Raw genomic sequence first — 13,243 nt, 5'->3', positions numbered from 1 at the left:
ATATATAGTCCTGCATTAGTGTAAGTATGCAAGACTGATTATCACATTTTGCTACTAGTAGACAGGGTAGTAGACTAGTAGCTCAGGTTAGCTTAAGAAGTAGGTCTGCAAGTTTCTGTCAAATATCTGCATAAAAAGCAAACTTTCTTATTAGCTTTGAATTCACATGCAACTTTGCCTTTTAGATTGAAAAAAAAACAGAATCATGCACAGTAAATGTTAGCATGCTAATGCTAATGTTAAGATGCTGAGTTCCAGTTGCATAAGTTTGACGTCAGACTCCAGTTCCAGTTAAGAGATTGTAATTCCAACATGGCGTCGCCCATAGACTCTGTGCAGGACATATTACAGCTGTCATTTCAAGCTCTACATAAGTCAACACAACTTTTAGCATTAGGTAGTTAGCGTGCTAAGGATATCACGCCAACTGATTAGTGGATATATTAAATCTCTCTCCTTCAAGGACAAAGGATTTAAGTCATTTAAATTCATTTTTCAAAAATATTTTTATTTGATATTGATCCAGGAACAAGGAAATAAAAGATGGACTTATTTTACAGGTCATGAGAACTAAACTGCAGGAGTTTGTTTTCTTGATTCACTCTCTCTTTTTTGGAAAAGAACATGCAAGTGAATACAGGAGGAGGTGTACAGAGAGAAAGGAGGAGCGTACCGTAGAAATGGCATTGGATCTGGAGTGTTACCTCACCCCATGCTGTACAGGAAAGACTTCACCCAACAACTTTCACTTTTTGTCATTTTTAATCCGCTTTTATAGCAAAAAGGAAAGACACAGATAGGCTACAAAGAACCAACAATATTGAGAAAATGAACGAAAAGAGGTAAAGCACTTTGAAAAAGACATTTTCTCTTTTGCCTCGACAAGCAAATTGTGTTTTTACTCCCCGTGTCGAAAAGTTGCGACTCGAGAAGAGCAGTGCAGTGAACATGCAAGACGAAGAGCGACTTGGATGACGACCGACCGGCGCATCGCTGTGCGGAGAGCACGGCCTCCACATCACCTCTTAACGGCCTCGCTGCTCAGCGCCGACACCAACGTTCACAAGGAACAAAGGTAACAGTTCAAAAGAAAAAAGAAAACACATTTTATATCTTACAAATTTTATGCATATTTCACAATATACCTTTATTAGCATTTTAATAAATACAAAACGACACTGTGATTTGAAAGAAAATTGAGTATTAAAGACACAAAAACGCATTTAGACGTTAGAAATATCAATTTCAAATTTGGTATGTTCTTTTACTGACATCTTGTCTTTAAGTTGGATGAACCAGCGCATCGGGATCAAAGTCCCCAGCAGAAAATTAAAACGCAATGAAAATAATGAAGAAAAAAAAAGGGGGTATAACGGATTCCAACATGGGATGGAAAGTGTTTATTAATCAAAAAGGAATGGAATAATCAAGTGGAGATGTGTATGGATATATACACATATATACACATACATAAACACCACCAGAATGCAAAATAACCTGAGATACTCTCTGCACCTCATTCCCAGAACACTGGCCACTGGGTGTATCCTTAAAAAAATAAAATAAAGTACGACAATGGTGTTACGACAACAGTACAACAGCATTTTGATGGCCTTTAGTTTCCCCTACTCCCCCATCCCCATTTTTTTTTCTATTTTTTATTTCAATCAACATTAGCAGTACAAAAAAAGACAAAACAAACAGTCATTGAACCACAAAAATCCTGAACATTACAATTGAAAAACATTGTTGTAAGCAGCGTTTTGGGAGTCCATAAAAGGCATACAAAGAAACAAGCTTAGCTTCCAAAAAGGACATTTGTTGGAAAAGATTCATATCTAAAAAAATCCGATGTTGTGAAGTCAAAAGCGGTAAATGATACCAGCGTGTTTTTGTGGCAGTCAGGTGGATAAGAAAGGGTTTTTTGCTTCCCACTGTGGCTGTAGACATGAAGGCAGTGGAGCCACTGACTAACATACAAGGCCTTTGCTTCGTCAGCTCTCTAACCTAAAGATGCGCAGTGTGTAGGAATCACCATTTAAACAATAAAAAAAGTTTCCGACAAGACTATGCTGATCGTACTTGTTGTGGATGCTGGCCACTTTGCCCTTTTGTCATTTCTGACTTTAATAGGGGATTTTAAAGACAAATCAATTTTATCTAATCCATTGATAGTTCACTGAGTTTCCCTCTGTGCATTATAAGCCTGGCGGGCCACCAGGCTTTTCTTGCCTCCCCACCAGGTTAAGTGTCATTTATTTTAAATATGTTTTTTTAAACACCAGTGACTGCTCTTCCATTGGTGCATTGGCCTCACTCTCAGTTTTAATAAGTGTTGCTAGGCATGGGCCAATGATATGGATCAAGGTAAACCAAGGTCTGCAAAAAATGAAAAGTTTCTGTGATTTAAAGTAAGTTTGAAGAGTTTCCAGAGTGACCTGAGTTTTCTCTATTTTTTTTCCCTACACACTGCCTGTAAGCTGGCTTAACCCTCTCAGGCTCAAATTACTTGAAAAGACTGTCTAAGTTGTTGCAAATCTGCAACACCTGCCTACAGAGACCTGCAACATTTTCCACATAGTGTTTTTTACCCCCATTGGAAACCATCCTAAATGAGTGCCTCTTATCTTAATAAGGCAACACTGTTGTAAAACAACTGTTGATAAGCTAGGAGTTGGATTTAAGCGAGTGAATGTGGGCTGAAACTGATAACTTGTTGATTTTAGAGCAAAAATGTTATGAATTCTGTACTATAATAACATTCATCTTTAAACCCTGAAAATCAATTAATAAAATGCTAAATAATAAAAAGCTAAACATGACATTAAGCTGTAATAATCAGCAGAATGTACTATTTTAGCAGCAGTAGAAAGACTTGTTGCTTTTAGCTTTCAAACAGAATCAACTACATGATGTCATAGATTTTATTTTCATAACACTGTGCTGTTTTTACTTTGGGTTATTGTAAATTGATTCTGGCCCATGCCTAAAGTGAACTGGTTTGAACCTGGAAGTAAGAACGACGCTGTTGGAAATCACTTTCAAATAAATCAAACGTGGAAAATGAGATTTTATGCTTTTTTTTCACTCTTAATTTCTCAAAATGGTTAAGTAACAGGAGAATGAACTGACATGTTACAGATCTGTGGGGTTAAACTGTCTAGAAATCGACAAAGAGGCAAACTGACCATTTGGTTCACATGTGAGTCACCGACTTTCCCACATTAATAACTCGGTTTTTCCCAGGAGACGAAATGTTTTCTTCATTGATACGATCGGTGATAACAGATTAAGCGATTCAAATAAGTGCTAAAACAGCAAATATAAAACAAAATCAGCTCGAATAAAATGTAAACGATCTAATTTAGAAGGAAGTTTAGATGGTCTTGTAACTTAATAAAACCCTATTTGTAAAATAAAATATGATAAAAATAAAACCCTATTTGTGCTATATGTGATGTCAGCATCCAGACAAAGTTAACCGTTTTTTTTTTCTTTTTGAAGTTTGAGGCTGTGCTGTGCAGGAGCATGAGATCCGCTTTGTAAAATGATTTAGGCACTAAACCATAAATTCAACAAAAAGGAGAAGAATAAATTAATAGCTAACCGAATCCACGAGTTGGCTCGGTTTCGGATCCGTTCCCAGGCCTTGTAGCTCTGCCTCGCGCCTTCAGGACTGGCGTCTGCCACTCGGTTCGTCTCTACTGTAGAAATGGATGCTGTCTGTGAGAAAAGCATGACTCTTTAATATCTCTCTGTACACTAGAATATATCTTCTTCTCTTTACTTTACAGTACAGAAACTCCTCTTCACATATTCTTCCGGTTCTTCATGTCAGCAGGAGCTATGTTTTTGTGCTTATCACCAAAAATTGCAGTGCAAAAAAACAATAATTAATAATATTAATAATAATGATAATATTAATAATAATTAATGGTAGCTATTAACAAACAATGGATAAAAAAAAATCTTATGGCACAAAAGCCAATTAGTTCACATATAGTACAAATAACCAGGTAAAACCCAACTGTTATTGTATATGGAAATAAAAAAAAAATTAAACTCTATTGGGTTTGCATAGCAATGCAACAACATGGCAAAGAAAATATTTACAGGAAACAATATTTCCTTTTCCCGAAGGGTAGATACAACAAAGTTTTATTATTATTTTTTCCCCACCTAGATGCTTCCTTTCTTTTTTTTTTTTTTTCCTTTTTTTAAACTTGCCTTTTTCTAACAAAAAGAAAATTACAGTAAGGTAGGTGGTGGAAAATATTTTCTTGAGGACTAAACCATTGTGAGATGTACAGTATGTTTGTGACTTTACATCACATGTACAGTTCTGTGAAACCGCTTCGTCGCCGTGGCGCCCTCCACCGCCGTGGCGCCCTCCACCGCCGGGCGCCTCCCCCTCTGAGAACACACAGGTACGAGGAGAAAGTTTATTGGCCCGGACGGGAGCCCAGAAGGGTCACTCTGTGGAGGAGATGAGCATGGAGGAAAACATGAAGATGGTTCAGGAAAACAGCCAAGAAAAAGTGGAAACAAATGCCTCAAAAGCTTTGATGCACATATTTGCAGAGCAAAGGTTTTCATATTTGTTGAATGTTTCCCCATTTTGGCAAGTTCTGAAACAATTTATTGCTACAAAGATTAATACGTTTCACTTGTGTGTTATAAAAACATCGTACAGACGTCACCAGGACTTTGCAAAAATGATTCCCTCCTCCACATCGACTAATAAAACATACATCCTACACTCTGGATCGTTTTCAGAAAAGTTTTCATCCACATGGAGAAACACAAACCGCCTCTGAGCGTTAATGTAAACATGGCACACCTACAGGGGGCAGTGTAGCACAAAGCTAAAACCCATGTCAGCCAATCAGATTGCTTCAAAACAATCATAACTTCCTGTGAGGAATTAAAGATGGCGGCTGGGGGTTGATTTTTGTGGATGGATATATAGGTTGAACTACTTTTAAATAGCATATTGGAATATAAAGTTGTTAAATGCAGAAGACAACGTCGATTGGAAATTGTGTCAAAGCAAGTTTGTGGATAGTCTGCAATGCGCGGGACTCTAAATCTCAGTTCTCCCATGTTCACATGCATATAAACATATATACAGAGTTTTCTCAAATAATAGTTATGTTTTACGTAAATAACAGTTTGTAGTTACATTAAACTCAGTTTTCATGTGGATGAAACGTTAAAACACATAAAAATGAATCTGTCTTCCCAGACAGGCCTATGCATTGACTAGGCCTTAATCTATGAAAACAGCAGTTCAGCGAAAGTCAAAAAGGTTTTTAAACAAAGGGTGTCAGAGAAAACATCTGGTAGTGGCAGCAGCATGCTGTGGGGATCACTGCATTATTAACATTTTGTACATGTTTAAATGAGCCAAATCTTTATTATACATTTAACTTATAGGTATGACCGCATGGTATTTATGTTGAAATGTTGTCCTTACTGTACAGAAGTTTATTTTTTATTGTGTTTTTGTGATTCTTATATTGACTGTTGCCACAGAAAGTTGCCCTTTGTGGGACAATAAAAGATATTCCGATTATATTCCAAAAGTGAATGGCTGTGCAGGAGTTTTAGAACTACTGCCATATATGTTTAACACGTAGTATCCAAGCCAGTGACTTTATCCTCATAAAAAAAAAAACATTTAGATTTTTCGTTTTTCAGTTTTTTGTAAAGTCAGAAAAGACGAGTCCTTACATAACTCTCCATGTCCGTTGGCCCCCAGAAATTCGGCATGCTCCGTAGCCGTCCACTGTTGTGGTTGCCGCGGCCCGTCGGTCTTGCGTGGCCCCGTTGACCCCTTGGAGGAGGCCGTCCCAGAGGAACTGTGACCACCGGGAGAGGGGAAGGACGGCTTGCTGTATGGGACACACCCATCCTCTGAAAAACAAAATGCAGACATTTCAGGGTTTTCAAGTTCTCTTATGTTTTTTCACTTTGCATCAAACTTGTCAGTAATTAATTTATCACAGACACATTAGAGTGACCTAGAACGTATCTATGTCTGTGTATCTATAGAATTGTGCTGAAGTCACTCAGTTAGTTCTGACTTGTTCTTATTTTACATTTCAGTTCGTTTTTTAGTCGAGGCGTTGCATGTTTGGACAATTATTCCCTCTGGCTGTGGATGCTGGTCTTACTTTTCTTTTTTTAAAATATTTGCACATAAAAGTTGTCATGTGCAACCGTGGCAACATATTGCTATTTTTACAACTGGGAGCAGATGATTGGCATGCCGAAAGCTCAAATAAAACCCCAGAGGAGATTTATGGGAGAAGGAGGAAGTTGAAACCATCTTTCATCCTTCTTAATCTTAGGTTTATATTTAAAGTGGAGCAAATGAAGTGGATTATCAGAGCATTCTAGTAATATTACAGTGAAATATCATCTTAGACCCGAAATTCAGATGTTGATCTATCATTACTGTCAACAGCCTTCAGTCAGAGGCTTTTATAGAGTCGTTGCAAAACTGACTGCTGCAGAAGAGCATCACCATCCACAACAACCATCTGAAGATAGTTGGATGATGTAAGTGAAGACATTTCCCTTTGGCATAAATGAAATATTTTTTCAAACTGAACAGATTTAATTAATAGACAAAAGTAACATTTTTGTATGTGTGGACAAATGAATTTGCAAAATGTCAACGCAGGAAAACACTGATGTGGTCGATACTTTCCCTCAAACTGGAAATGTTTCACAGCTACATGACGCATTTCAAAAGAAAAAACAAAAAAGCCCCCCATCAGAAGCTGACATCTGCAGAGTGGCAGTGCCAGCAAGCAATGCCAGGGCGTGCTACAGGGATGACCCTCGACCTCCCCTCCCAGTCACCAGACTTATCGTGGGGAACAACAATAGAGGGTCCACTGGTTGGAACCACTCCTCCCCCCTCCCACTGCAGGGCAGCTGAACATTAACCCTCCTCAGCAGTCTCTATCATCACGTGAAATCTCATCAAACTGCTTCCCACTGTTCTGCTAATGACTGTAATGGAGCCCGCCCTGACCTCCGATGATTCTCCTGAACATCAGTCAGGACCCTCGCTGACTGTGGCCCGTGTTGTTGTCTTACACCTAACAGTTTAACAAAAAAATCTCTGGCACCAGCAGAACCGGGCAGCGCTAACGATCACACACACACACTCACACACACAGATGGGGCCCAGAGCGGCGGCCATTACGGTCCGTCTATCGGCTGCTACGCCCTGCTACGTCACTTGGAGCGGAGCGGGCCGTCACTGGCAACAGTTTCAGGGGCAACAGGGCGGGTGGGGCGGAGGGAGACGGGGGAGAATCCTGGAAAGCAGATAAAGTGGCAGACGGCGCAATCTGCTCGCTCAGTCTCGAAGCGGCATGGAAGCTCCATTTAACACAAGAACTACTAGAACAAACACCCTGCAATCGCCGCACAGCTGCGCCCACACCGCACTGTCTTTGTTCTTTTCTTGGTTTCACTGGAACATATCCTGGTTCCTCTTTCTACATTCCAGATTTATCTGAGGTGAATAGACAATGTATTTTCTATTTTTCCTAATATGTGGACATCCAATTGTTATAATTTCAGTCCATGACAGGGCTTCAACTATTAAAAATGAAATTATCAATTTTATCTTCAGCTAAAAATATTGCTGATCAATATGGCTAAAAACTAAAATCTCATACTTTTTCCGACCAGAGCCGATGTAAATGTTTTTTTTCTGCTCTCTTTCTCTTTTGAAAAAAGAAATGACAGAAAACATTTTCAAAAGGCAGCTTTTATTTCAATCATCCCCATCCTGGGCTGTAAGAAGGGAAATAAGGGCGATGCGAAGATAATTTTTGTCTAATTACGAAAACCTGGTCATAATATTAGTAAAAAAAGACACAATGTCACATGGAAGAAATTGCAAGAAAACAAGTTTTTAATGAGAAAAAAGATTTGACATAACTAACTCAGTTTGTTTTAAAGCTCTGCTATTGATATCAAGTCGATGCTAACAGGTGAGTATTTCATTCAGTATTAATCATCTGTAAAACACACCAAAGTATAACTTCATAAGACCCTCAATATTTATAATTTACATTTTTTGTTATGAATTTTTTGTTAATAGATTCCAACTTTATTCTGCTAATGTCATTTGTACTATTTAAAGAAAAAATTCCACTATTATTACATTAGCAGTCGTATATGTGTATTCTTCTAATAATATGAGTTTATTTTCATAATAAAAAAACAAAACAAAACAAACATATTCTATCCTGGCCCCAGTATTCCGTCAGAGAGTTGACCCAAATTCAATGTCCAGTTAAAAAAAAATAGCAGAACAAGATGGCGACCGTGGGGGTGGGCATCCAAACAGGAAATCTTCAAAACCAAAAATTTGATTGATAAAATCAATTTATAGGCCAGCCTTATCTAATACCTGAATTATCTAATATGATGTCTGTTTGACACTGAAGCGCTGCAGCTTTAAACATCATAACTTCACAAGTTCACTTTATGTTACTGTTAAAAGTTGGAGTGGAGTTTGGAGACGGTCTTGGTTTCGTCTGTACCTGATTTGTGGCACCTGCGGGCATCGTCCGTCCGGTCCATGGAGCCCAGTCGATCCTGGGCCTGGCGGTGATGTTCCAGAGAGGCTCGCATCTGTCTGTCAATAGAGCTCTTCATGTCGTCTGGCCCACAGAGCGGTCCTGACATGGGCGTGCGCTCCAGAGACGAAGCCTTCCTGTCTGTGGGTGGTGCCATGTTGTTTACACTGCGGGTCCCTTGGATGCGGCTCTGGCCCTGACAGGGAGGAGGCTCAGGGGGGGGAGGTAGGTCTTTGTAAAGAAAAACCACATGGTGAATCAGATTAACTGACATGCAAACCTTTTGCCTTTTTAGCACGTGTATCAAATTGGGATTTTATGAGATAAATCAAGACAAGCAGTTCAGAATTCTTCATTGAAAGAAGGATGTACAAATATTAAACCCTATAAGTGACAGAAAACTAAGATTGGACACCATCCTGTCAGCGCTACACTGTGGAAAATATTTTCAGAGGTCATGGTAAGTAAAATCATCAAAGTACAGATCTAGATGGGAATCTGTGAAAAGACTAAAAGATTGGCATTAATGCTCTCTGTCCATAATGGCTGAAACTGAAGAACTTCACTCAGAAAAATGAGCAAACACTTCAGCATTTAGGTGAGCAGAGCTGGTGTAGACATACGCCCAAACAACTGGAGTGAAAAATAGTTTTCAAATTTGTTTAACCCAGGAGGCTGACTGGATGCCATACTTTTCAGATATATTTTCTATAAAATATAAAAAATTAAAGTAAAAAAAATAAAAAGTAACACGTTAGTCTGCAACTGAATATAAAATATTGATGTTATTCAAGGGATATGGATATCTTTGAATGGAATGTTGTAAACAATGCAAGAGCTGAACACTAATTTATATGATGAGTTAGATCTTAAATGTTTTAAAATGTTACAGATGTTTTAAAAAAAATTTTTACTGAACCAACTGCATTATGTTTCCGCCGTGTTGGCCTCACCGTCTGCACCAGTGTCTCTCCGGTGAGGTGTTGTGCCTTGACTTCGTGGTTTGCGGGTGGGCCTGGTGGCCCTCTGGTGGCCCAGGCTGTGTGTGCCAACTGTGCTGCCATCTGTTGAAAATGGACTGCTGGGACGGGGCCTGTGGGACAAGCCTTTACCTGCAAACCAACAAATCAGTCAATTCAAATTTATACTCATAGCGCATTAAAAAAACAGATTCCATAAACCAAAAAGCTTCCTGGTTAATAAAGCCCTGAGGAGCCGCCACCCAGAGAGCAGAGATGGAAGTGATACCATTAAAGACACATGACATCAACTGACTTTGGCAAAACGGTTTGAAGAAAACGGTTTTCATTCATTCACAAGTGAAGGACTGAGAGAGAGAGAACAAAAAGAGTAAAAGCTTGCAAATTTAACTGGTCTCCCATGTTTTACTTATACAACCCAAAAAGGAGAATCAAGAGGAGGGCCATGCACAGTCTTTGTGCAGATTCCAAAAAAAGCAGAAAGGCCAAGAAAACATGAAGGCAGAAACCATCAGCCAGCTGATGACAGAGGGAATTATTAGAGGAGAGCGGCTCTACTGCAGCAGTGGGTATCCGGTTTCCACAAACCAACCTCTCTTGCTGAGGCTGGTTCCCTCAAGGCGGTAGCCTGCCTTGTCTGCAGCAGCCACAAGGGCCTGGGCAAAGCTGCAGTGGGTAAAGATGGAGCCATCGGAAGAACTGCCCAGACTGGATCTATGGCTGGAAAAATTACGCTCATCCTCCGAGGCCGAGCCCCACCCATTCACCATGGACCCTGTGGGACACCACAGCTTTCAGTAAGACTGTTTGGGGAGTTCATCATAGCATAAGGCAGTCTTGTCCTGGATCTTAAGACTGTTTGAGTTCTTGGTTCTTATGGATCATACTTTTGGTATTCTGGTTCCTATCACTCATTTTATCTTGAGATTTTCTGTTTTCTTGAGTCATTCTTGAATTATGTTCCATTTAGTAATTGTGATTTTTTTATTCCCTCTCCATCTAAATCAATCAATCTGATTGTTCCATTAAGCACCCCTGATTAATGGAGCAGCTTCATTCATTCGTTGTCAGTTCCTTCTGCTCTAAATTCTAGACTTTGCTAAGTGAATTTCAGTTTTCCTCATTTAAGCCTTTGATTGTACATAAAGTCTGCCTTCTGCTCTTCTTCATCTGGTTCATTGTTCCAGAAACCGACAGGTAAAAGTGAGAAGATGGATTCAAAACATTCATAACATCAATATCATGTCAGTATCAGTATCAGAACAATGCTGGCATCGTAAGATTGATTCTTTAGTTTCAGATTCCCTCTTGAAATTGTAGCTTATTTTTGTGGTTTAGTGTCTCAACTGTACCTTAAAAAAAAACCCATTTTATTTCAGTTTGCTCTCAAATTGACATTATTTGTGTTTCGTTTACTTCAGAAAACCATAAATCCAAGTTCTCAGCACCCAAGACCGAGACGTTACCGAGACCATCAAAAAATGGTCTCAAGACTAAGACCGACCTGGAGTTCTACAACACTGCGGTATCTGTATTTACTTGTTACTGAATCAATACCAAAATATGCAGTATCACATATTTTGATGATACAATCAGTAGAGGTGTGACGCTGACACCTCTACTGACAGACACTGGGTGGTTTTTGGTTACATACTATTCCAATATTTTTAAAAGTTAAATAGTAATAATAATATATATGTATATATACCCAAAATTGGTGTATGTTAATATTAGATCTACGAACATACAGATGCATAATGCTACTGAGTGATCTTAGAAAAATAATATTTAAATCACTGCATTTAATCACTTTGTTTCTGCCGCAGGTCGTTTCTGTTCTTGTAAAAGAAAAAATGTTGTGAAGTCATTTTGTTCTGGCCTGCCCTCTTTCAACTATTACAGTCACAAACCAACAAAACACACACGCTCACAAAGGAATGCACACAGTGAAGCAGCGGGACTGTCATCAACTGATTGTGAACTTCTTTTAATAAAGAACAATGTGAGCACCTGTGTGGAGCTTCACAAGCGCCTCAGGTGACGTCTCACTGAACGCTGGATAGAAAGAAACACCTGGTGGTAAGAGGAGAGTTTCATCCTGCTGCTTAAAAATGCAGAGCCACCCGTGGTTGAGCAGCGGGAATATTTTGAGAAGCGGCATATATATAAAAATTTATTATTTCGATTTCTGAAATGTACTTTAAATGGTTGATATATTTTGCAGCTACAAAAACTAAAAATATTAAAACTATAAAATGTTGTTTTGCATCAATTTAGTTTCCAGATAAGACAATGAATTTTAAAAGGCACTTAAAAAAAAACAAAGAAGCAAATGAGTATTTGGAGTTAGCCACCTTAAAACAGGAAGCATTTTCATATATGGATACAGACTGGCTTTTGTTTTGCTGACAAAAAGACTTTATGTAAAAGGAATATGTCACATGGATAAACAAAGAATATTTTTACTACAAAGACTGTCTTTACAGAAAATGTTTTGAGCTCTAGTGTGATGCAGGGAGACTTTATTATTGTCTTTCTTGTCTTTGTCTTTATAAACAAGCCTCCGGTCACTAGGTGGCAGCGGTGTTCAAATGAATCAACAGGCTTACTGTTCAAACCACTAGAAGAAATAGTCTGTACAGGAACACTGGTGTACAGAGCTGATGGAGGAGGAGGCAAGTGTGGGAAAAAAATGGAAGCATTGGTTAGTAATGCAAATATGATGGAGTATTAGAGCCAGACCAAGAGAAATAGTTTTTTAAATGTACAAAAATAAAGTTATAATATAAAAAAAGCTATACCATTGGCAGAAGTAGTAATATTAATAAGAAAAAAAAGTTTTGATATGACCAGTCTGTGGATTCAGCAGTTTAAATATTCGTTTCTAAGTCCTGCGGCTGACAATCATTTGATGCTGATGTGTTAGAAGCATTTCCTTATTCGTAAAACTATAACCTCAGAAGATTGGCTTCCATCCTGGCAAAATGAAGGTTGAAATAAAATAATATAAAACAAAACCAACCCAAAGTTAAGGGATGAAGACACATCTCAGTTCACACCACAGCTACAGTCAACAGTGGGAGCAGGGAGTCCACAGTCAGACCATTATGGAGGCTTTGGGCAACGCAACCTGATTGGCATTAATCCAGGACAAAACTTTTGATGGTTTAAAGCAGAACTCATGACATCAATAACCGCTCTGTCCAAGTAATCCCCCTGGGTGTTCAGCCATCACAATTAACCCCACAAAAACTAAACAAACATGGATTTAATCAGTACTTGGCAAAAAGTTTTACATCTAGTCAAACCGGGTCAAAAAGGCACACAGGGAAGATGTATATACAGGGTCCAACTCATGACCGCTGGATTACACGCATCCTACTGTATTTCTTTGTGCCTTGATTTTCTCCTCCCATACACATAAAAAGCTGGGCCAGCAACTTTAAATATAAAAGTATCTGTCTGCCAATAAAAATATGGCACTTTGGCGGGCAGAAACACGGAGAACAGTCGGCTAATGTGACAGCTTTCAGTGGAAATGGTTTGGCAGACTTTGCTTGAGTGGCACAGACCCAAAGAGCTCAGCTCACACACTCCCATCTCTTTCCTCACACACCGCAACGCCACGGAACAGGCTGCTTTAACAGAACCGGG

General features: G+C 38.9%; 1 protein-coding gene across 6 annotated transcripts in view; it reads right to left on the bottom strand.

The window, feature by feature from the left end:
• Window positions 1-487: 487 nt before the first annotated feature.
• The window catches only part of robo2 (roundabout, axon guidance receptor, homolog 2 (Drosophila)), a 349,267-nt gene continuing 336,511 nt past the window's right edge, over window positions 488-13,243 (bottom strand). For 5 of the 6 annotated variants that reach the window (XM_055045287.1, XM_055045288.1, XM_055045291.1 and 2 more), the window contains 4 exons: window positions 9,563-9,721; window positions 8,574-8,840; window positions 5,734-5,916; window positions 488-4,476 (listed from right to left, as the gene is read on the bottom strand). In XM_055045287.1, coding sequence (XP_054901262.1) covers window positions 4,475-4,476; window positions 5,734-5,916; window positions 8,574-8,840; window positions 9,563-9,721 — 611 coding nt within the window. In that variant the 3' untranslated portion in view covers window positions 488-4,474. Of the gene's footprint in view, window positions 4,477-5,733; window positions 5,917-8,573; window positions 8,841-9,562; window positions 9,722-10,181; window positions 10,365-13,243 lie in introns of all 6 variants that reach the window. The other variant, XM_055045286.1, reaches the window with a different exon arrangement.

The sequence above is a fragment of the Poeciliopsis prolifica genome, unplaced genomic scaffold, assembly GCF_027474105.1.
Source record: "Poeciliopsis prolifica strain line A6 unplaced genomic scaffold, Auburn_PproV2 SCAFFOLD022, whole genome shotgun sequence".
In the NCBI taxonomy this organism is placed as follows: Eukaryota; Metazoa; Chordata; class Actinopteri; order Cyprinodontiformes; family Poeciliidae; genus Poeciliopsis; species Poeciliopsis prolifica.
Note: the sequence above shows the minus strand (reverse complement) of the source record. Positions and strands in the feature narration are given on the sequence as shown.